The 25,764-nt window shown below is 31.9% G+C and overlaps 1 protein-coding gene across 1 annotated transcript in view; it reads left to right on the top strand.

Moving 5' to 3' along the window:
• The window catches only part of CNTLN (centlein), a 284,413-nt gene that overhangs the window by 115,701 nt on the left and 142,948 nt on the right, over positions 1-25,764 (top strand). Inside the window, exons 9-12 of the mRNA XM_045562693.1 lie at positions 8,701-8,877; positions 10,535-10,660; positions 19,627-19,748; positions 21,087-21,206. Coding sequence (XP_045418649.1) covers positions 8,701-8,877; positions 10,535-10,660; positions 19,627-19,748; positions 21,087-21,206 — 545 coding nt within the window. The remainder of the gene's footprint in view (positions 1-8,700; positions 8,878-10,534; positions 10,661-19,626; positions 19,749-21,086; positions 21,207-25,764) is intronic.

Genomic DNA, 25,764 nt, shown 5'->3' with positions numbered 1-25,764 from the left:
GATTGATTTTGTCCAATTTTCCAGCACTGCAAAGGGGAAAAAAATGTCAGAGGTAGTTAGCTTTGTTTTTTGCCAATCAGAGGGTCTGTTATTGATAGTGACTATTTGGCACCAAGTAACATATTTTAATTTCTCAGGTGGCAGGGAGATCCGATTGTAGTACCTTAACTTTAGTCTCAGACTGCGGTTAAGCTTTGTCATACTGTAACTGGGAAATACTATGCCAGAGTTAATAATTGGCTTGCTTTTATTTGCTTTCTTAATTTTTACTTTTTTTCATATTTTCCATATGGAAGATTGTCAATCTTATACTTTCTCTAGGTATTTTACTGTTACAAGGTCAAAATAATTTTTAATATATTAAGACAAAGTGCCATATATAAAGTACTTTTAAATGATACTTATTACCATCTTATTTTCACACTTAACTAGTTTCAGATTTATATATATGTAAGCTCATTTTGAAAAGTTGACTCGATTTATTTTACACCAATATTTTAAATGAAAACTGCCTTGTAATTTGTTGTTTGATTTAATTATATTCTGTAATTTATATTTTTAATTCAGTTGTATATGTAGACATAGCCACACAAGTATAAGGGAACTGATCTTTTGATAGTTTCATATTTAATCAACCTTCAGGAGAAAACAACTTAATAAAATATAATGTAATGACATAAGTTTTAGCCTTGATAAATGAAGAACATTTTTATTTAAAAGAAAAATTTGGAGTCTTTATGTTTTGTAAATCTTAATTATAAATCTTTTTTCTAAAGCTCTTTGTTTATTATAGTCACAAAATTTGAACTCATTGTAATCATGCAATTCCACTATTCTCCATGAAAAATAAAGTATTTCTGCTTTGAAAAAAGTGCTGCCAATAGATATTCTGATATTTTAAGCATACTTTTAAGTTCCAAGCAGAATGAAACAACCTAAGATATTAAAATCTAGAAATTTAGCATATATAATGGAAACTGCAGCACAACTTTAACTACTCTATAGTGGCACTTCTTTTGCCGCTATAATAAAACTTAAGAATGTTTAGTGATTTTTTTTCCCTACTATTATTCAAAATTACATTACCCTTACTGAAATCTGAATGGCTTTTTGTGGATTAATTAAACTGTAGCTGGTTTGCCATCTGGGTGCAGCTTGTTTAGCTGCCTTTCTGCAGAAAAATTTCTCCTGGAATAAAGAGCATTTTTTGTTTGAATACAGCTGCTAGGCTTTACTTTCTAAAAAAACAAATACTTTATGCTTTCTTACATGAAATTTGTGATGAAAATCAATTTGTAAAAATAAAAAACCTATTATTGCCTTCTTTAAGGTTATTAATAGTATGAGCTTTTTATATTCTTTATAAATTTGTAAAAAATGTAATGTGTGTTTTGATAACTTGTAATATTAAGTAGAATCCTAGGTTTAGGGTAAATATGAAAAAATGGGAAAGAGGGAATTAACTAAATCTGATTTTTATAGCTCAAGTGGTTTCATTAAATTAGAGTGCTCTGTGTTCATTAATGAACTTGTGCCATATGCTTTAACTGTTCTGGTCAATAGCTGATAAAGAAAGGCTTGTGGATTTGCTTTTTTTTTTTCATATAAAGCTGGATAAAAATATCCATGTGATGGGCTTTTATCAAAGGAGTTACTTTGAATTCAGTAACTACTACTGAGGCAATATGGCTCGCAATTTGCGACCCAAAGGTAGTCATACATTATTGGAATACAGCCTACTGCGCTTCACATTACACAGATGTGAAGGCCTGATTATAGCTGCTTCATAATTAACAGTGATCCGATTTGTTTTGTGGCATAAATGGTGCATGTGTAGAACATTAGCCATGGCACTCTCATTCAAATTCAACTCAAGGGCTCAGCGGCAGGCGGGTCACGAGCTTCAGGGAGTAGAAGCACAAGCTCCTCCATATGTTCTTGCTGCATCTTACTATGGCTATGAGTGCAAGATAAGTTCCCCAAAGAACCTAATCGTGTTCTGTAATTACAGCGCGGCTTTCTGCTGGCTAGAAATGAGGGAGAAGCTAAAACACTCCCTCATCAGATAATTTGTAAATTACTTTACATGGCGGATGCCTAACTCAGTTGGTTTTCAACTGCTGAAATTATAAATAATTGTAACAGATGTGGCAATATGGCTGGCCTCCAATAAATGAGGCCCTTGATAATTTGGCCAACCCTTTGACAGGCCAATTTAATAAAATGTGAACAAAATCTTCTTGCTAATAATTTATCATCCTTTTTCCCAATAGAATAAATTTAATTACCCTAGCAGTTAACAAGGTCACACCCAGATGCCAAACTCGGCTACAGTTTTGATAATGCAATCAGGAATTGAGAGGTGATGACAGCGTTGTTGTTTTTTTCATTACCTGGCTTCACATAAACACAGGTGGCGTAGCTTTCTTGTCAGTTTTTAATAATTACAGGCTATTATGGAATGCATAGTTAGCAGATTGAAAACCACACTTTAGTGAATTTGTTTGAGTATGATTGAGGTTTTAATGTATAGAGATGATAATGCATAACAAGCATAGTCCCTTGCTTATACCATTGGTGCACAAATTTTGATTTTTTTACTGGTGACATAAGTGTTAAATGTTTATAAAACTTAGAGTATGAGTTATAATAAGTAACAGATTATACCCAAAAGTCACATATTTACAAATATACCATAGAGGAAATTTAATTCCTTGAATTCTAGAAATTCATTTTAGGATAATATTAATACATATACTTTAAATATTCAGATTTGCAAATTCTGGCAGAATGTGAAGCTTATAACATATTTTGGAAAGATTGGATGTGTTCCATTTTACTATTTAAGGTAAAAAGAAATCTACGTAAAAATCAGTTGATCTTTTCCTAGTTTCCATCCTAGTTTTTAAGTACACCCAGGATTAGTTTATTCTTGGGATTGGAATCTGTAGTCAGTGTGTACATTGTGGAGTTAACACTCTAAACACAGTTCTGTGACATGTAAATATCACAAATTTTTGTCAATTCAGTGTGATATTTACATGTTATAGAATAAATACGTAGGTTGTGGTTGCTCAATTTTTGTGCCAAAGATGCTGTTATCATCTACTGGATGTGAGCATAAGCCAGTAAAGCATCCATTTGTAACCCACTCAATCTTAAGTTTTGTATAGTGTATGGAAGGAGTTAAAGTAATGAAATTAAATATTTCTCTTTTATTTTGCTGTTAACTTGACTGTACCAAATAGATATTTAGATACTAAAGGAAAGTTAAATTTGTCTGACTGCTATTTAGTACTGAATTTTGCTATAATGCCACAGTGTTTATGAGAGGAGATGGTGAGAAAGTTTTACCAAAATGTGTCAGTAATTTCATTTATTTTGTGATCTCTAAATGCAATCTGAGGATATTGGGTTAAAAGTGAATAGATGGAAGAAATGTAAATATTTATATTTTTTAAAAGAATGCTAGCTGAATTTATTGATATTAGACATTTATTACTCAATTTAGTGGTTTTTATAAAAGTGTGGTATAAGTTGAAACTAGTATACTTAATTCTATTTGTTAACTTTTATTATAAGACTTTTGATTTATGATATATTAAATTGATATTATATTTCTTTTCCCTTTTTTCCCAAGAATATATGACTATTATTAAAGTCATTTTCAGGTTATGGATAATTCAGCTAACAATGTTTTATGAATTGGTAATAGATGCATTTCTGCCTTTCTAATATTGATTTTAAATATAATGCCAAGTTTCAACAGAGATTCAGGCATTTCATGGGAAGAAAATCACACACACACACACACACACACACACACACACACACACACACACACTTTTTACGGTCATTTTCCAAGAGGATTTGAGTTGGTTTTAAGAGAACAGTCATTCAGGTAGTCGGTTTGTCTGATATTTATGTATATGTTAGATATTTTATATACACACACTCACACACATATGTTTGACCTATACCTGATTTCCAGTGAGAGATTGTTTTAGAAGGAACTATTTCTTGTGCTGAGCTATCATGCCCTTTTTAAATGTTTTCGTTTTGCAGTAGGCTGTGTTATGTGTTGACAGGTTTGGAATGTATAAATTTCTTAAACAAGTGAGATAATATATGCAAAATGCTTACCAAGAACTAGAAAATAAATACTTTTCTTACTAAGTTCTAGTTATTATTATTATTTCAGTATAGTAGAAAACAAATATATTTGGTTAAAACTAATAAAACAATTTAACTTAAAATTCTTTGTAGTTATTACAGCTGTGAAATAATCTTCTATTTATCAGACAATATTCAATCAGTCTCCATTGTAATAATGCCATACAATGTTGCTTGGATTTAATGTAACATGATTAAATATTTAAGCTATATAATTTTTTTTTTTTTTTGAGACAGAGTCTCGCTCTGTTGCCCAGGCTAGAGTGAGTGCCGTGGCGTCAGCCTAGCTCACAGCAACCTCAAACTCCTGGGCTTAAGCGATCCTCCTGCCTCAGCCTCCCGAGTAGCTGGGACTACAGGCATGCGCCACCATGCCCGGCTAATTTTTTTCTCTATATATTTTTAGTTGGCCAGATAATTTCTTTCTATTTTTAGTAGAGACGGGGTCTCGCTCTTGCTCAGGCTGGTCTCGAACTCCTGACCTCGAGCGATCCACCCGCCTCGGCCTCCCAGAGTGCTAGGATTACAGGCAGGAGCCACCGCGCCCGGCCATAAGCTACATAATTTTTAACATAATAATTGGCACAACACTTAAAGGCTCCCAACCTTTTTATTCTATATCTTCTATAGAACTTTTCAATCAAAATATGCTCTGTAGGTCAATGTGAAAAAAAGTTTTCTATTAATAATGGCAATTGAAAGAGATTATTTACAACTGGTACCTTTAGACATATAGTCCACTGATCATTTCTCATCAGATTAACCATGTCTAGCACCAAACAATTATATTCCAAGACTGTCAGCTAAAAGGAGCAAAAGATTTTTCAATATTAGAGAAAAAATTCATTTATAAAATACTAATAATTATTAGTAAGAAAAGTTAACTTTTCAAAGATTGAAGGATTATAAGGATGATAGGATTACATTCACAGAGAAGGGATTGGTTAACTTGATTTTGCTACACATGTAAAACAGCCCTTAAAAATGATAAGGATATGGAAGGATATATGAGAATATACGTATATACTCACATATATTCTTATATATATATACATATAATTATGTGTGTATATATATTTATGATTATTAAGATTTAAAAAGCAGGTTAAAAGTACAGTATGGTTGGGGACAAAAAGTAACTTTACAGGGGAGTACCCTGACAAAAACTGCTTCAGCTAGGTGATCTTGGTCAGTATCAACAGTCCTAAATCATGTTGATGGTATGTACCCTTGATATGATGTTATGAAAATGGTACTTTATCTCTATGATCTTTCTACTTAAAACTTATAACCCCAGTGTAATCATGAAAACAAAATCAGACAAAGAGGGACATCCAACAAAAAACTGTCAAGGAAAGTATGAGAAAATGTCACAGCTACGAGGAGCCAAAGGAGGTATGACAACTAAATGTAATGTATCCTAGAGGGGATCCTGAAACAGAGAAAGGACATTAGGTAAAACTCAGTAAATCTGAATAAACTGTGTTCTTAGTTAATAATAATGTATGACTATTGACTCATTAATTTTAACACGTGCCATACTAACTTAAGATGTTAATAATAGGGGAAACTAGGAGGTATGGTATCTGCTCAGTTTTTCTGTACATATAAAACTGTTGTAAAAAATAAAATCTGTTAATTTAAAAAGTAGATTAAAGGACAGAATTACATATATATATATATATATTTTTTTTAAGTCTGGGATATATATCCAAAACTTACCACTAGGAACTTGGAGGGATGAGATTATGAAGAGATTTTCATTCATATTTCTCCTACCTATACTGAAAATTTTACATTAAACTTTTATTCATTTTATTTGCAGAAAAAATAAATACTCATATTTTGAAAAACATTTAGTGACATGCTCATTGTAAAAAATCTAAGAAAATTCAGATAAGTATGAAGAAAATAATTCACTGCTTAGAAATAATGCTGTACCATTTCCAGGTTTGGATTTTTCCCCCATGCATGTTTGGTGAAATCTATTTCTATATGGTATAACATACCCTTTTGTATCCTGCTTTTCTCATATATGTGTGTGTGTATATATATATATATATATATCTTTCCATATCAGCCCTCAGCATAATTATAATTTATAGAATGGTAAGTCATAGGCTTGGTATATTTTTGTGTGCTTTGATGCATATTTCCAAATTTCCCTAGAAAATTTATAGCAGATTATACTTCCACCACCATGTTCTTCAAAGAGCGGGAGTCATAAACTGGGTCCGGTCAACATTTAAATATTTGGACACTTCCGTTAGAAATATAATTCCTTCCTTCTCTTGAAACATCAATAGATTTAGTAGTAGTGGGCCACATTCTTCTATGAAAATAATTGACTGTAGTTGAGTAGCAACTGCCACAAACATCTTCCTTACTCTTCGACAGTGAGGCTGAGTGTTGATAATTCACTTTGTTTATACTTGTAAAAAATAGTGGTATTAAGAGAAATGTGAAATACTTCATGTGAATATGTCTGTAGCAAAAGTGATAAAAGGCAAGTGAGAGAGAAAAAAACCACATTTAAAGAAAATGGGAACATGTATATGTTACTTTGTGAAAGGGAGGAACATATCTACATGGTTTAATATATATACAAAGTGCTTCTATTGGATGAATTCTGAAGCTGTTATTTTAGAACACATGAAACACAGCACCTTTTACTTATCTACATTATCTTTTTGGTTTCTATGTGAAGTTGAGTTATCATTACTTTCATAGTATTTTAATTCTGAAGATCTGTTAATTTTTATTGAGGATTTTGAAGGAATGCTTTCTAAATATGCTTTATTGTTAGAAATAATATTAATATTTATGATATTAATATTAATAGAAATACATTAGAAATAAGTCCATTATTATTATGGTGAAACAGCATCCACTTTTGGAACAGTTTTAATGTCTCCATTAATATTTGAGTTATTTATTATTGTAACTTCTTGAATGAATGTTAATTTTTTATATTCTTAGCTGTAGCATTATCAAGTGATGACTTACAAAATTCATTTATTAAAGAACACAAGCTTGTTTATTGGATATACCAAAAAAACAAAAGTTATTTTTTTCTGTTTTATTCTAAATTTTTGTTTGACCTTGAACAAATTATTCTAAGTTTGTTTGGTAAATGATGGGTTGATAATATATCCTTCATAATTTTGTTAAAGGAAACCTAGGTAGCCTCTGAAAGTTGTTTAGCTTGGCAGCCCGATCAAAGGAAATATTTATAAACATCATAAATTTGATTATAAAATAGGAAGAAGTAAGAGCTGTACAGTGATTAAAAGGGGGAGGAAAGAAAAGGGCAAAATCATTTAGACTTACTGGAAGATGAATGCTTCAAGTGTTTTAATTTGATGTTCAAAGCAAGGTAATGAAGTAAGTAATGTATTTTAAGTGTGGTAACTACAATATAAACAACACTTTGAGGAAAACATGTAATAGTATGATAGAGTAAAGGCTGGGAAACAAATCAACTGATTTAAATATGAGTAAAGTATAACAATATAAATTAAAGATGATGCCTCATAGCATAAAAATTATAGGTTAGAATTAGGAAAATTTTGCCCATCCCCACAAAGAACAAAAAAGTAGACAAAGTTGGAAAAGGGGATATTTCCCATTGTTGGTTCAAAAAGTTAAACATATATATTTTTCTCATTGTCCTTAGGAATATCATTTGGGAAGACAGATGGGGTTCTCCATAAGTTTAAATGAGAATATTTTCAGGGTTACTAGAACCATATTGATAATATTAGAATCATAAGATTTGACATTCCTTTGCCAGTATATCAGCAAAAACATTGTTTTCACTACGATTCAGTGTTTTTGTCTTTTGTAAATGTAATGGTTAATTTGAAATAATATGTATGCATGGGTTTTAATGGTCTCAAGTACATGTAGTGGAGATGGTAGTAGATTTTGCAGAATACTAGTTTTCATGAACAGGTTTCCTACAAAAATAATTTATAATGTGGGGCTTACCATTAGCAGTTTATCTGACACATTAATAAATTTCAAAACAGAATGCTGTAAATCATATTAGCTTTTAAAAGCATCAGCATTCTTTGAGGAGTTGTTACTAAATTATGATACATTAAATGTTAATTGGTGTAGTGCTATTGGTTTCCTTTTGCCAGGTTTATATATGGTGGTATTGTATGACTCTTGATGATCCCATGGTGGATAGAGTATTTTGTGAGGAAATACATACATATATAATCATAAAATTAAAATGATTAATTTATAAATGAGTAGTATGTATCATGGAGCTATGCTCTAAATTTTTTTCCCTATCAAATCTATGTGACATTATTTGTGAAAATATTTATATAGACTCTTTGTTATTTTATTGAAAAATACCATTCTATTAGAATAAATTTTAACTAATGCTTGTTTATAATTTATTATTAAAATAAAATTTCTTTGTATGATGTAGTATTATATATAACTATTTGCATATATTTGTAAAGAATATAAGATATAAACATACATATATATTTGTACATAACTTTTTAACAGGTGTCTCAACAGCCATCCTTATCAAGCTTAGAAACATTAATGGTATCCCAGAAGTCTGAAATTGAGTATTTACAGGAGAAACTGAAAATAGCAAATAAAAAACTGTCAGAAAACATGTCTATCAACAAGAGTTTCTCAGAGAAGAGCATCATGACAAGTGTTGAAGCAAAACATAAGGTTGGAACATTTTGTCATTTTATGAATTTGCCAGGGTGAGGCTGGCAAGGCAAGAGATGAGGTTAAAAAACAAACAGCAGCATTTACTTCTCTGTTTATAATTCTGGAATCTTTTGAAAAATATTATGTGCCAAACTCTTGATAAAATACCTGTTAGGAGCAGGGAGCTTTTCCTTTTTAAAGGCTGAATTATATTCCCAAATTAATTAATTAAATATATTATTATTAGTATACCCGTTTTGCCAGCAAATTAATATTCTTCTATTAAAAAGTTTTACTAAGTGTTCTTCATCTATCTGATACAGTATTAACTTATCTGGTTAAAAATTCATATTAAAATGGTATGTCATTTACTCAGTTTTCTAGTAAATAAACAAATTGGGCATAGGATGTTTCTCATTTTTTAATGTCTCACCTCTTTTTAGTATTCATTATATATTTGTGTTATGCTGCAAAAGTTTATACAGAGTGACTAATATAAAAATTCCATAATATCATGTTATGACTATGTTATTCCTAGATAAATTTAAATAATATTTTTCTAAAAGTAAGAATTTTAACATTTTTCTCATACTTGTTACTTCAGCAATAGAGGAATAATGTTTTTTATAAGTAGCAGGTCGTGTTTTCAAGATAATTGTTTTTGATTCTTTCCATTTTTTCTTTTGAGTAGAACAAACTATCTTAATAAAGAAAGCATTTAAAATTAAACCCATATTTCTGTGATACTCTAATTCACTCTCTCCAAAATTGTTAGTAATTTTCAGAGGAATGACCTTTATTTATTTATTTATTAAAACATAACTGCATTATACATTTCTTGCCATTTTGAAGTAGTTTCACGAACATTGAGCTTTATTTAAATGGAAAAAAATCCTAATATCAAGATAGAACATTCTAAGGCCTAATTTGGTTGCTTGCTGTATTGCTGAAGTTTAAAAAAGCACTGCTTTGACATCTCTCTGCTTTTAATGAAAGTCCAGAAAAGAAGGGGGGTATTTTGAGCCAAAATTTTCTTTCTTTTTTGTAAGGACATGCAGTAAGGATGAACACTATGTTGCCCAGCATAATAGTTGCTTTCACATATTCGTTCTCCAGATTGGTATATGAAGCTGTACATAATATAAACACATTCTTGTCTCTAGTTAGGCACATTATAGTTAATGACCATATGGTCATTATGATATAAGATCTACTGTCTGTTGTATTTATATTCCTCAAGCATATTGTTCCTTCAACTTCACAGTGTGTTAAACTATTTCAAAGGGAAAAAAATCCTTTCCCTCTTGTTTCTGGTTGTCCTATCAAGTGTAACCTTGGACCCTTATAGAGCAATTAGACCAGCCTCTATCCCCTCCTTTGTAATGAGGTTTCTTGCATTTCTGAGTCTATAACCCTTTAGTCTTCCCTAATGGGACATCATTATTCTGAAAGAAACAATGTAAATGTAAATGAATATTCTCATTAACGAGTCACAGAGAAACCTTTAGCGGTAGCACTGTGGTAATTCCGCTTGTTATTTCTCTGGTATTCCATGCAGGATTTTTTTTTTTATAATTCATTATTAGTATTCAAAATTACTTGTTCTTTAATTTTGCATGTCTTTCATAATCCAGTGTTCCAACTAGTTCAACCATGTCCTTGTTTTATTCTCGAGGAACCACCTGTGAAACGTTCAAGGTCTTTGTCCCCAAAGAGCTCTTTCAGAGACTCAGAGGAGCTAAGGAAGCTGAGAAAAGCTGAAAGAAAGATTGAAAACTTAGAGAAGGCACTACAACTAAAGGTGAACATTAAATCATATCTTTAGTAATAACCTTGCAAAGAGAAAAATATACCAAAGTAAACATACGTTTCACAAATTACTGCTTGTCATTTTTCTTTACTGAATTTAATTAACCTGTGCAAAGCATGCAGTTTATCTTGTTTTTAAGATTTCTGAGGGTCATAAAGTAATGAAAAATATTTTTTACTTGAAAACTAAATATTTATTCACTACTTTCAAATTATTTGGGAATATTTTGGTTTAAAATTGGGATTATATTTCTTATAGTTTCTCAGAGACAAAAAAATTCAAACTGTAGCAAGTAGAAAGAGAATTTCTTATTGTTCTTTATATATGATAAACATATTAAAAAGTGAGTTTAAAACCATATTAACCTAGCTTAGGTAATTTACAATTATCCTTTATAGAAAAATTACATAGTCAAAATGACAAATACGCATTTTTTTTTCATTTGAGCTGAATTTGTCTCAGAACACATGAAATTTGAATAAGCGCTCTACCCATGTTTTAGAAGCACATACTTTATTGGCTTATCTTTGAGAGCTTATATTTCCTAATGCATACTTTGTGAATTCTCTTTCTCAGAAGTTCTTCATGCATATTGAATCCATTTTATGTGACGATATTGAGGGCTTTTATTTTTTCTCTGACTTTATGGCAGACTGTTCATTTTTCATTCACCTCTACCCTATTTGAGGTTCAATCATATAATTGATTCTCAAATAGTTTTATGATATTCTATGACAAGTCTAATGCTTTACACATGATTAGAACCCAGTACATTTGATGCTTAGATTCTGTGTCATATAATATAGATTAATTTTAGAGAGAAAAAGGTTTGACTTAGAATATCTGTGTTCTTGAACAGAATGTGGTTTAAGGGTATAGTTAACCATAAGCCATAAGCTATAATTAATAATCTTGTCTGCCCCTTCACTAAACATTGTATTAATTAATGTTTATTCATAGTTAAACTGTTAGTTCTAAAACAAAGGAAAATTATCATCTATTGTTTCTACCAAAAATAAAATGACCACATGACCTCAGCTAGCATTTAGCCTACTTGAAATTTATAGGGAACTTAGGTAAACACTCAAGTTACTTGTTCATTCATTTACTCAGGAGGAATTATTGAGCATCACAATTAGCCAAACATTGCATAAGTTACCTGTACAACAGGAAACATGATTAGTTGCTATCTTTGAAGACCTTTTCTCTAGTTAAGAAGATGATATGTGAGTAGTTAGAATCTAGTGTGTTAAGCGTAAATGTGTGGGTAAGCACAGGATATTATGGACATTTTTAGGAAACCAGTCTAATATAATTCTTAAAATTTGCATACCAAGTCTTCTATCCTGAGTTCTCCAGAGAAATAAAGAACCAATTATAGATATATTACAACAATTACTACATTGGTATAATGCCTTATAGTAAATTACACACATATATATGGCTCACATGATTATAGGGGCTGAGAAATCTAAGATCTGTAGTTGGCAACCTGGAAATCAGGAGTGTCGACGCTATAGTTCCAGTCCGAGCCCAAAGGCTATAGAATCAGGAGAGCTGATGGTATAGATTCAAGTCCAAGTCTGAGTCCGAGTCTGAAGGCAAGAGAAGACCAATGTCTCAGCTTGAATACAGTCAGACAGAGAGAAATAAATCTTTCTTACTCTGCCTTTATTCTATTCAGGCTTTCAACAGATCGAATGAAGTCCATCCACATTGGGGAAGGCAATCAGCTTTACGCAGTCTACTGATTAAAATATTAATCTCATCCATAAACACCCTCACAGATCCACCTAGAAATAATATATATATATACATATGTATATATATATATATATATTTTTTTTTTTTTTTTTTGAAGACAGAGTCTCACCCTGTTGCCCCGGCTAGAGTGCTGTGGCATCATCCTAGCTCACAGGAACCTCAAACTCCTGGGCTCAAGCAATCCTTCTGCCTCGGCCTCCTGAGTAGCTGGGACTACAGGCATGTGCCACCATGCCCGGCTATTTTTTTCTATGTATTTTTAGTTGTCCAGATAATTTCTTTCTATTTTTTAGTAGAGACGGGGTCTCACTGTTGCTCAGGCTGGTCTCAAACTCCTGACCTTGAGTGATCCTCCTGCCTCGGCCTCCCAGAGTGCTAAGATTACAGGCGTGAGCCACCGCTCCCAGCCTAGAAATAATGTTTAACCAAATATCTGGAAAGTCAAATTGACACATAAAATTAGCCATCACATATCCCATTCAATAGCAGAGGACTTTCATTTTTTTTCCTCCAGAGGCAAAAACTGTCATAGTTAGTGTAAACAGAAGACCTCATTCTATATTCCCTTTTATTATGCTATAATAGTATTTATATTATTGCTATTACTAAGGTGTATGTGAATATAAAGTAATGTAGTAATTAATATTTTGCCTGTATTAGTTTCCTAGGGCCACTATAACAAAGTACCACAAACTGGATAGCTTAGAAAAACAGAAACTTATTGTCTCAAAGTTGTGGGGTCTGGAAAAGTCCAAAATCAAAGTTGTCAGCAGAGTTGGCTCCTTCTGAGGAGTATGAGGGAGAATCTGTTCCATTCCTCTGTTAGCTTCTGGTAGCCTCTGGCATTGAAGGGTAGGAGGGACCAATAAGTTTCACTAGTTGTAGCCCATGAAATACATGCATATATACTTTGATACATTAATATGATGCTTGTTATATCAGCAGTAAATTATGCAAATTAGTTGATTCTTATACTAGTTATGAATTTTGTATAAAATATTAACACATTATCTTATGTAGCTAGTTGTACATATTTTCAAGATAGATGACTGATGTTGTAATAAATAATCCAATAGTAATGGAAGGGATGGAAGCTATTTTTATAAAATTCCCACCCATGTTCCTAAATTTGTGAATATAGTGCTCTAACAACTATAATTTGCCTAACAACCACTGCACCTGAGCTTTGTGAAATCTTTATTATTCTTGAGATCACTAATGGAGTTGAGTCCCAGCTTTACTGACTTTCATGTATTTGGCAACTTGATTCTATTAGCACTTTTCAGTGCCCTTTAATAACATCAGTATGTCCTTTGAATGCAGTTTACATGTCTTATTTTTCAATCTTCTGGTATACATGAATTTAATACATTCTGCTGAAATTAAATATACATAACAGAATCCTTGGTATTTTATTTTATAAAAGTTTTTTGGCTTTTTTTTCTTCTGTAAAACCTGGCTCTCATTCCCTGAAGATCGAGCCACTGCTTTGTGAACAGTATGCATGCTTTTAGTTCACCTTATTCGTGCCAAGGAGCCTTTGGCCAAACCAGAAAATTGGATCAAAAATCATTTCTGTACTTATGAATGCAAAAATAGAATTAATTGCAGGTATCTTTGAGGGAAGTCAGTTGGTAAAATTTTTTCTATTTTCTATTAATATTTCGGTCATTCAGACTTGTTTCTACACAGAAGTTAGAGCCTCTAGTTTAGCTAGTTTAATTGCAAAACCTATAGAAGGTACTCAGTAAGTGTTTTATTGAATGATGTAATTAATGAATCTCAGTAGCTGCCCATGGAATATTTTTGTGTGTATCTTCTTAGGAAAATGTAGTAATTAGTGACATAAAATATATTTTTCAGACCTTACTTTTGATTTTGTTACAAAATCTTTCTTGACAATATTTCCCAAATAAAGTACTATTATTTTGACTTTGACTTTTTTGTTTTTTGACAAAGCGTCTTGCTCTGCTGCCTGGGCTAGAGTACAGTTGCATGGTCATAGCTCACTGTAACCTCAAACTTTTGGGCTCAAATGATCCTCCTTCCTCAGCCTCTCAAGTAGCTGAGGCTACAGGCACGTGACACCATGCCTGGCTAACTTTTCTATTTTTTTGTACATATGTTGCTCAGGCTGGTCTCTAACTTCTGGCCTCAAACAAACCTCCAGCCTCAGCCTCCCACAGTGCTAGTATTATAGGCATGAACCACCATGCCTGGCCTAACTTTGACTATTACATGTCAAATGAGACTTAAAGGATCATATTCCAAAGTTAAGCTATATTTCTTAGAAGATTATTTTAAAAATGTATTTTGGTTAATTAAAAAAATTTAATATATTCAGTTTTGATAGATGATTTCTCCTGACATGTGTTTAGCAGCATTAAAATAGGGAAAATGTTTTTCTTTGAACTATATCTATCTTATATTTACATTTTATAAAATTTTACTGTGTATTTCTGAAGTAGGACAAATAAATAATAGTCTCTAGAACTAATGTAATGCATGAATTATACTTGATATCAGCATCCCAAAAGCATGAATCTATGGATGAAACTGCATTTTAAAACAATTATTATTATAAATCATGTCTATCAAATTGATGTACAAATAATCACTAGTTGAGTTTCATTTTTAATAGTTTAGATTTTAATATTAATAATTTTGTAAGATTATGTAAACACTCTAGGGTTAAAATAAATTAGGAAGCAAGTAAAATTAAAGCAGAAACCTCATCTATGAAACCATTTTTCTATAATCACTACTTAATGGAAATAGCCACTTATTTAAATTACTATAGGAAAACCAAAAGTATTTGCTAATATTGAACATTTTACACTAAAGCTTTAGGAATCACATTTGGCAGCATTCAGTGCTTTGATTAATTAATATGCCTAGTATAGATCCTCGCACATCATGAGTGATATATAGGACTCAGGAGATTTTTATTAAGCCTTAATCTTTGGTTTAATGGTGTAATATAGTTAGTTGCTATTTAAGAATTAGGGAAAGAATTTGGTATAAATTTAATGATTAATGGTAGCTGAGGCAGTACCAAAAAATGTTAAATATAGTGAAAATACTAACAAGAATCTCAATTTGTTCCATTAATTCAACAGAGGATCATTGTGAAAAGTAATCAAGAAAATTTGTATGTCCCACTCTATTAATTTTCACTTTTGGATCAATCTTTTAGGTTCCATTTACTCAGAGATTCTAATGACTCTAACACAGAACTTTAATGATCCCCCAAACACTGGGTTTATATGTAATATTTGTTTTTTTTTTTTTGTGACAGGATCCCACTCTGTTGCCCAGGCTAGAGTGTAGTAGTGTGATCATAGCTCACTGTAACCTCAAACTCCTGAGCCGAAGGGATCCTCCCACCTCAGCCTCCTGAGTAGCTGAGACTACAGGCATGTGCCACCACACCCAGCTAATTTTTCTATTTTCTGTAGAGACAGGGTCTTAACTATGTTGCTCAGGCTGGTTTTGAAACTCCTGGCCTCAGGCCGGGCGCGGTGGCTCACGCCTGTAATCCTAGCTCTGGGAGGCTGAGGCGGGTGGATCGCTCGAGGTCAGGAGTTCGAGACCAGCCTGAGCAAGAGTGAGACCCCGTCTCTACTAAAAATAGAAAGAAATTATCTGGCCAACTAAAAATATATATACAAAAAATTAGCCGGGCATGGTGGCTCATGCCTGTAGTCCCAGCTACTCGGGAGGCTGAGGCAGTAGGATCGCTTAAGCCCAGGAGTCTGAGGTTGCTGTGAGCCAGGCTGATGCCACGGCACTCACTCTAGCCCGGGCAACAGAGCGAGACTCTGTCTCAAAAAAAAAAAAAGAAACTCCTGGCCTCAAGCAGTCCTCTCACCTAGGCCTCACAAGTGCTAAGATTAAAGGAATGAGCCACTGTGCCTGGCCTGTATGTAATAATGTTTAAGAAATTTATTGTAAAATAAAAGTTTAGGGGAAGAACTTTGATTCAATGAAGAATAATCACAGAAAGCTATTTTAGAAGTCTTTAACATAAAATTTTCATTTTAGTTTAACTATAAGTTTATTTTGAATTTGTTTTGACATGAATCTTTTCCAATATGGTCTATAAATTTCTTATAATTAAATTATTTTATTAATAAATTTCTAATACATCCTGTTGAAATTCCTAATAAATTTTTTAGTTTTAAGGAATTCCAATAAATATAATTAACATATTTATTTATCAGAAGATACCAACATTAATTATTAATTAATGATTAATTATCTTAATTATTAAGATATCTATGTGGCTAGTTTATTTATTTCACCTTCTTAAGATTAGAAAGCTTATTGTCAAAGATGTGAAGTGATATTTGGATTGTTTACCAAACTTAGTATGAGAATTCAAGTTCCAAGTTAAATAATTCTTTCTGTCTTAGAAGAAGAGATATAAATAGCTTCTATTTTGAAGATGGAAAAACTGAGACATACCGAATTTACATAGCTATATCAAAGTAAAATGTAGTAACTTTCAGCAGCAATATATTAACTCTTATCAGCACCTAATCTCCTGCATGTAATAGGCTATTCATGTATGATTTTTAAATTGAAATGAACAAAATCAAACTGTTTCCTGAATATTTGACTTTTACTTCATGTATTAATTTATGCCACTTTCGAGCAAGTTTGCATTAACTGTGAACTGTATATCTTCTAAAACTATATAGGATAACATTTATTTTGAATGCCCTGTCAGCTGATGCCATTCTCATGGTCTTTGTTGTTGTTGTTGTTGTTGTTTTTAATTTCAGAATATTATAGGGGTACAGATGTTTTAGTTACATAAATTGCTTTTGTACCATTTGAGCCAAAGTTATTAGTGTGCCCATCCCCCAGATAGTGTGCATTGTACTTGTTAGTGTCAATTTATCCATCCCCTCCTTCACCCTCCCACCTGCTTGATTTCCAATAAATGTTATTTCCATATGTGTGCATAAGTGTTGATTGATTAGTTCCAATTTAATGGTGAGTACATGTGGTGTTTGTTTTTCCATTCTTGTGATACTTTACTTAGAAGAATGGGCTCCAGCTCCATCCAGGTTAATACAAGAGGGATTAGTTCACCAATTTTTAATGGCTGAGTAGTACTCCATGGTATACATATACCACATTTTATTAATCCACTCGTGTGTTGATGGGCACTTGGGTTGTTTCCACATCTTTGCAATTGTGAATTGTGCTGCTATAAACATTCGAGTGCAGGTGTCTTTTTTATAGAGTATCTTTTTTTCCTTTGGGTAAATACCCAATAGTGGGATTGCCTGATCAAATGGTAGTTCTACTTTTAGTTCTTTGAGGTTTCTCCATACTACTTTTGATAGAGGATGTACTAGTTTGCAGTCCCACCAGCAGTGTATGTGTGTTCTTACCTCTCCGCATCCACACCAATGTTTGTTGTTTTGAGATTTTTTGATAAAAGCCATTCTCGCTGGATTTAAGTGATATCTCATTGTGGTTTTGATTTGCATTTCCCTGATAATTAGAGATGTTGAACATTTTTTCATATGTTTGTTGACCATTAGTCTACCTTCTTTTTAAAATTTCTGTTCTTTTGCCCACTTTTTAAAGGGGCTGTTTGATTTTTTCTTGCTGATTTGCTTGAGTTCTTTATCAATTGTAGTTATTAGCCCTTTATTAGGTGTATAACATGCAGTTATATTCTCCCATTCTGTGAGTTGTCTGTTCACTCTACTGACTGTTTCCTTGGCTGTGCAGAGGCTTTTGCTTTTTCATCAAGCACTTCTATTTCCATTATGGCATAAGGAACACTTCTTGGTATACACAAGACTCAAATACTTGCTAATAACTACTTAAGAGAATTATCCTACTAGAAATACATTAAAAGTAGAATGACAAAATATCCATACTACTGAGACACAATAGAATTACAGTAAAATAATGCAAAATTTATAAAGTATTATTTTACTGTTTAGATGAGAGGCAAATGGTCAAGAACACAGTGAATTTGGCATGTAAAGGCATCAGTGTTAATACCTGGGGAATGGAGACTGAAGAAAGTTAATTTTTGCTTTGTGCCTTTATAGGGCAGGTAGAGTGCCAGGGGCTCTGCCTATGTTAGCTTATTTAATTTAATCATCACTATTTAATCCTCTGTTTTCTTTTCCATGTTTTACTGAACAAGAAATTGAATTAATTTAAATAGTGTTCTTAAGATAATGCAACTACCAGGAGAAGGTCCAAGAATGGAATTCAGACTTTTCTGACTGCCATATTCCTGCTCATCTCACATCACTATAATGTTAGAAAGTACCTGTTGCCCCTACCAACTAAACATACAAATTCATCCATACAAACATGATGAATAAGAATTTTTAAAATATTTGAAATTCTCATGAGGAAAAAAATTCCAGAAGCTACTTATTTTACTTTGAGAAACATAGTTCATACATTGTGTGAATACATCTTCTGAGGGCTAAGAATTTTGTCTTTATAAGTAGATTTTATAATTATATCTAAAAATGAAAATTTATCTCATTTGCTATACATTTAGAAGTAGTGACTGTAATTGTCTAAGCTAGGTGTTGAAACAACATAATGTTTGGATTGCCTATTCTATGGCATCTTCAAGAGTGCTAAGTCTAGCTTTCCTTTTTCAGTTCTTTATGGTACAACCCTAAAAGGATAAACTGTGCTACTTCTAACATAGGTGCAGTCTCATTTTCTTCCTCCTGGATAATCTTTGTGCTTTGTTACATATTAATTTTGAATTCATGGGCTGAAGAATTGATCTTACTGTGATTAATGTCCTTATCCTAGTCATATTTGCACATTAACAAAATAATCATGCTTTATGTATAGATAAATCCTTATGCTGAAAAAGAGAATTAAAATCTGTAAGATAGGCTTATGAACATTTATGTGTATATTAACAACAGGGAAAAGAATGAAAATAACTTGATGGCAAAATTTTGAAATTATGTAAGCAGCTTAAAAATGCTGTGTGTGGGTTGAATTTATCAAGCAAACCTATTCTGTGACATGAGAAATTCTATTTTCTTCTGCTTAAATAAGTATTACAAATTTACTCATGTTTACACATTTTTTTAAATTTCATATTTAGATAGGTTACGTTTCATTTCAAACATTAAGCTAATACTTTTTTCAAACTTATATACTTGCTTTTTTGTGTTCTGTAGAGCCAAGAAAATGATGAGCTAAGAGATGCCCATGAAAAACGCAAGGAAAGGCTACAGATGTTACAGACCAACTATAGAGCAGTAAAAGAGCAATTAAAACAGTGGGAAGAAGGCAGTGGCATGTGAGTTACATAGCTCATAAAGGCATTTCCCTAAATATTAAATGGAATGGAGTAGTGTTATATAGGTGTTTTAATGGCTTTTGTTTGGTTTTAAAGAAATTATTTGGTAGTCAAATCTTTATTGTGAATTTTTAAATGGAGAATATAACAAATGAAAACAGAGAATGTAAGTATAGATTTGCCTATCAGCTGTAGGTATCAAATAGAGGTGATTATGAATTATTATATACATTTTTAATATTAATGCAATGGCTTAATAAAAGTATATAATTTAAAGCAAATATAGTTAATATCCATGTGGTTGGAAAACTGCTTTTAAATAAATAAAATAGTGGTAAAATGTTTATAACCCAGAAAGTATTTAAGTTTTAATGGAAAGACAGGAGAAATATGAAATTCACATACATAGTTAACTATCTTAAAACTATTCCAACCTAGTATGCAATTTGAAGATCTTTACTATCCATCAGTTTGTTCTCCAGCTTATCTGAATGAATTGGCAGTCTCAATTCAATTGCTCTGAACAGGTGTTCAGATCTTGGTTAGTTGTAAGTAGCTCCCCTGTTAACAGTATCAACAGAGGGCAAAGGACTGAATGAGTACAGAAAATCTACTACCCTCTCATCTTTTGAGATGGATCCTTTAGGGCAATGTTGATGATACACATTGGTCTGTTCTGTAGAGAAATACTGTTTCTAAATTGGCCAGTACAGCACTTTTACAAAAATGAGAATGAAGAGTTTGTTTTATGTACAGAAAATGAAAATGGTAAAGGGCATTTGGCGTCATTTGTAGGTAATTGTCACATCTGATTTTTTCTTTTAATGAATGGAGGTGTTTCATATTGCTTGTCAGTAAGCAGTGATAAAGCAATTTGTTCTAGATTTAGCCTTTGCTCACCTAACTTTTTAGTAATCACTAGAAGATTGAAATCTACTTTCTGACATATGCACTGGTAATACGTTTTTTTAAAGATAGGGCATCTATACCACATTCAGATCGATAGGCAGCAAATTCTAGATGACTGGGTTGCTTATAGTCTTTTGGAGACTGTTAAAATTCTAAAGTGTATGTTTTATTACTATTAAAATGAATGAGAGACCTAAGAATATCATGTATCTGCTTAAAAGTTTGCTTTCCATAGTAGCAGTTTAGCTTTAGGAAATTGTGAAAGAGGGTTTTAATTTCTACATGCTTAGGTTTTAGGAAATTCATCCAATAAACAGCTTGAATTAGAAATTTGGTTAATAGATATTTTTAAATTTTACAGAGTATATAAATTAATTTTTATTGCATTTTGAAGATGTTAAAGAAAAAGCAACTTTATTTTAAAAATAGGACTGAAATCAGAAAAATAAAGAGAGCAGATCCCCCACAACTTCGACAAGAAGATTCTGATGCTGTATGGAATGAACTGGCATATTTCAGAAGGGAAAACCAGGAGCTAATGATTCAAAAGTGAGTTTCTTTCTTTTTTAACAATACGGACTTAGATAAACATTTGGCAGGATTATTTTGTGACTTAAAGGCCATTAGAGAAATATTTTATAAAATTTGAAAATGAAATAATCTGTTTCTTGCCAATGAAAGTAAAGAAAAAAAGACTAGCTTTTAAAAATATACATATATCTATCATGCAATAACAAGTTGCACATTTGCTAGCTCTAACAGAAACTGTATAATATGATCTAGGGATTGTGTTAATTAATGTGGCTCTCATCTGTTGGAGGTGTCGCTCTTCATTAGCCTGTATTTTAGACACTGCCGTGCTTCATTTTTGGAATGAGGTGGAGAGGGGATAACCTAGCCAGCCATCCTTGTTTGATCTCCTAGATACATACGCAATGCAGAATGCCTGAGCTCTCTTGGTTCCCTGCCCTGTCCTGCTAATCCCAGCTGAGCTCATTATGGTGTAGCCTTGCTGCTACTCTTGGAGCCAGAGCTGTCCAAGCTAATTACTGGTAGCAGCAGAACTGCCTGTTAAGGGTCTGGTGTGGATCTGCTAACATGGTCCTTGGTAGTGACCTGCAAAAGACACGAGGGAATTGCTTTCTTTCTTGCTGTGCACTGCCTGTCCTTTGGGCTTAATGCTGATTTTTCCACATAGGTCTTTTAGCTGCCCTAAGTATAAAACTTGATGAAGGATACTTCATATTTTAGAAAACATACAGTTTGCTTGCTTGATCTTATAATTCGCAGGCTATTATATTCATCCTGGCAAAGAAAGAACACTTCTTCTATTTTTTTTTTTTTTTGAGACGAAAAGGAGTTAGACTAATATAATTAGCCTCTTCTGCTACTTAACTATTTCTTCATTTAGAGTTAATTTCTGACATTTGGACTATACAGTTTTTTTGAAAGCCTGTATGTCTTTTAGATTGCTAGAATTTACCATCATATGGCTTATTGTAATTAAATGTCACTGAATTTTCTTAGCTATAAATCAGAAGCTTGTTTTATATACTGCATGATAACATGTATAACTTTTGATTACAACCTTTCCCATGTAATGATAAACTTTTGAGAAAATGACCACATCAAGTTTAAATGTATACTCCCGTTTACCTCTCAAAGTGCAGTATATTCTACCAGTGCTACACATTTGATTCTGATAATGAAGTCTCTTATTTAAAAAATTATGTTGTAGACTATATAGATTTATCCCAGAAGCATTTCCTGATAACCTTTGTAGCTTTTTTATAATTTACAAGCCATACAGTTCACTCATATAAACTGTATAATTCAATGGCCTTTAGTATATTCAAAGAGTTGTGCCATCCATTATCACAATCAATTTTAGGACATACTCATCACCACCCCCCCCAAAAGCCTACACAACTTAGCTGTCATTCCCCAACCCTCCCATTCAGCCTCCTCTGCCCTAGGGAACTACTAATCTACTTTCTGTGTCTATAGATTTGCCTATTCTGTACAGCTCATATAAATGGGATGTTACAATATACGATCCTTTGTAACTAGCTTTTTGCATTCAGCATAATGTTTTCAAGGTTCATCCATGTTGTAGCATGTATCAATGCTTTATCTGATAATCTTTAATGAGGTTTCTGTCTCCAAAAAAAGTTAATTTTGGATGAAGTGAATTACAGAGACCTAATCTAACTAGTTGCGAGATTTAATTTATTCAAGAAAATTCAGGCAGAGGTTACATGTAAGTGGTACATTTGGGGTTTATTTTACTCATTAATGAAATAGCACTAAAGAAAAAGTAATAAGACCTTTTTAAGAAAGTTAAAGAACTTTCAGAATTATGATATGTTCACTCAGTAGTGTTTGTACTTTAAAAATAACCCTTTTGAATTGAATAAGAGTCATTATTAAAGTATGAAATTTTTTCGTAAAATCTGTTTATGTTTATTAAAGTGACAGTCAATTGTAAAAGAGTTATTTTTCAGATCAGTATTAACTTAGTAAAAGATAATGAATTTTTCTAAAGAATTGGATAAATTTTAAATCATGTAAAAATTTGGGGGGGAGGATTGAGTTACTTTGTGAAGCATTTTTTCAGTTAACAAACATGTTTGAGTTACTGCCTCATGAGAAGCACTTTGCTAGGTGAATGAAGTGAGAATATAGGACAAACCTATTCTCAAGGAGCTTACTTGGAAACGTGTTTAGTATTAAATGTTCTTAATGGAATGTGATGTTAAAAATAAAACTAATTTCAAAAAGTATGATGAAATGATAAGACTTATAAAACATCATTGTTTTATTCATTAAAGTTTGTTTACTGATGAAGACAGAATTTTTTTTTAAAATTTTTATATAGTACATTAACCTTTTTAGTGTGTGCCTTTACAAGTTATAACACATGTATAGATTCAAGTATCTGCCACAGCAATCAGGATACAAAATAGTTCCATCATCTGAAAGTTTTCCTTGTCCTGCCTCTTTGTAGTCAAATCCTTCCACTACTCCTAACACCTGGCAACCACTGATCCGTTTTCCCTCCCCAGAGCTTGGCCTTTTTCAGAATGTCATATGCATGGAATCATATAGGCTGTAATTTTTTTTTTTTTTGGCAAAATATCAAAGTGTGAGAGATGCTGTAACTTTTTGAGACTGGTTTCTTTTACTCAGCATAATGCCGTTGAGATTCATTCAAGTTGGTTCATCCACTTTGATCCTTTTTATTGCTAAATGATATTCCATTATATGGATATGCCAGTTTATCCATCTGCTGAAGAACATTTGGGTCTTTTCTAGTTTTTTGGAGTTAAAAATGGAGCCTGCCTATACACAGGTTTTTTTATTTGAACATAATTTTTGAATACCCAGGAGTTGCATTGCTGGGTCATATGGACAGTGTATGTATAACTCTATAAGAAACTGCCACACTGTTTTCCAGAGTAGCTATACCAATTCCTTCCCACCAATAATTCATCAGAGTCCAGTTGCCCCATGTCCTTGTGAGCACTTGGTGTTGTCAGTATTTTTTTAAAACCGTACCAGTAGGTATCCCATTGTGATTTTAATTTGTCTTTTCCTAATGGTTAATGGTTAATGGATTGTCTTTTAATGTGCTTATTTGCCATCTTTATATCATCTTTGATGAGTGTCTGTTCAAATATTTTGCCCATTTAAAAAATTGGTTGGTTATTAAACAAACAATTTTTTTCTTATTTTTGAGCTTTAAGAGTTCTTTATATATTCTTTATACAAATCCTTAATGTGATTTGCAAATATTTTCTCCCATTCTGTAGATTGCCTTTTCACTCTCTTAACCTGTATCTTTTGCATGACAAAAGTATTTAATCTGATGAAATCCTGTTTATCCTTTTTTTTCTTTTATGGATCATGGTTTTGAGAGTTATTTCCCTGATCTAGGTCACAAGGATTTTATCTCATGTTTTCTTCTGAAGAAGATTTACATGTTGTATTTAGCTGTATGATCCATTTTGAGCTACTTTTTATATAAAGTGTACATTATAAGTTAAAGTTCATTTTTTTGCAAATATATGTCCAGTTGTATCAATACCACTTTTGAAAGGCTATCCTTTCTAAAATGAATTGCCTTTTAACTGTCAAATATCAATTGATTATATTTTCTGTAGGTCTATTTTAGGACTCTTGTTTTATTCCATTAATCTGTATTATAAGATTTCATGAGAAACACCTGGTTTTAATTACCATAGCTTTCTAATAGATGTTAAACTCAGTGAGAGTGACCAACTTTATTCTTCTCTTTCAAAATTGTTTGAGTTTTTTTAGTCCATTTGTCTTTCCATATAAGTTTTAGCTACAAAAATAAGTTTAAAAAAAAAAGGATTGGAATTGTGCTAAATCTATAGATCAGTTTGTAAAAATTAACATATTAAGCATGTTGAGTCTATCATTCCCTGAATGCAGTGTGTTTCTTAATTTATTGAGATTTTCTTTTTTTCTTTTTAATAGTGTTTTGTAATTGTAGCTTACAGGGTCTGTATGTCAATACCTTTGTTAGATTTGTACCAAAGTATGTAGTTTTTTGGAACTATTTTAAATGGTATTGTAATGTTTATTTTGGTTTCTAATTGCTAGTGTATTTCCATATACTGTTATTTTTTCACAAGCTCACATTTTATCTTGCATTATTGATATGTTACAGCTAAGTCTGCCATGTTATTATTTAATTGTTCTTTGTTTCCTATGTTTCCCTTTTCTTTTTATGAGTTACTTGAGGATTTTTTAGAATTCCATTTTTATTTATCTATGGGGTTTTTAGTATATCTCTTTAAATAGTTTTTGTAGTGTTTGCCTTAGGTATTATACATATATAACTTATTACAATCTAATGGAATCAACATTTTGCCACTTTAAGTGGAATGTAGAAACCCTACCTCCATTTACATGCCTTTATTCTCCCCCTTGCATAATTATCTCAAATATATTCTCTAGTTACATTGAGAAGCTCATGACATGATGTAATAAAATTTTTGCTTCAACTGTCAAACATAATTTTTAAACTATAAAACATGGATATTCTATTATATTTAGCCATAAATTATATTTATGGCTA

This window comes from Lemur catta, chromosome 10 (genome assembly GCF_020740605.2).
Source record: "Lemur catta isolate mLemCat1 chromosome 10, mLemCat1.pri, whole genome shotgun sequence".
In the NCBI taxonomy this organism is placed as follows: Eukaryota; Metazoa; Chordata; class Mammalia; order Primates; family Lemuridae; genus Lemur; species Lemur catta.
Note: the sequence above shows the minus strand (reverse complement) of the source record. Positions and strands in the feature narration are given on the sequence as shown.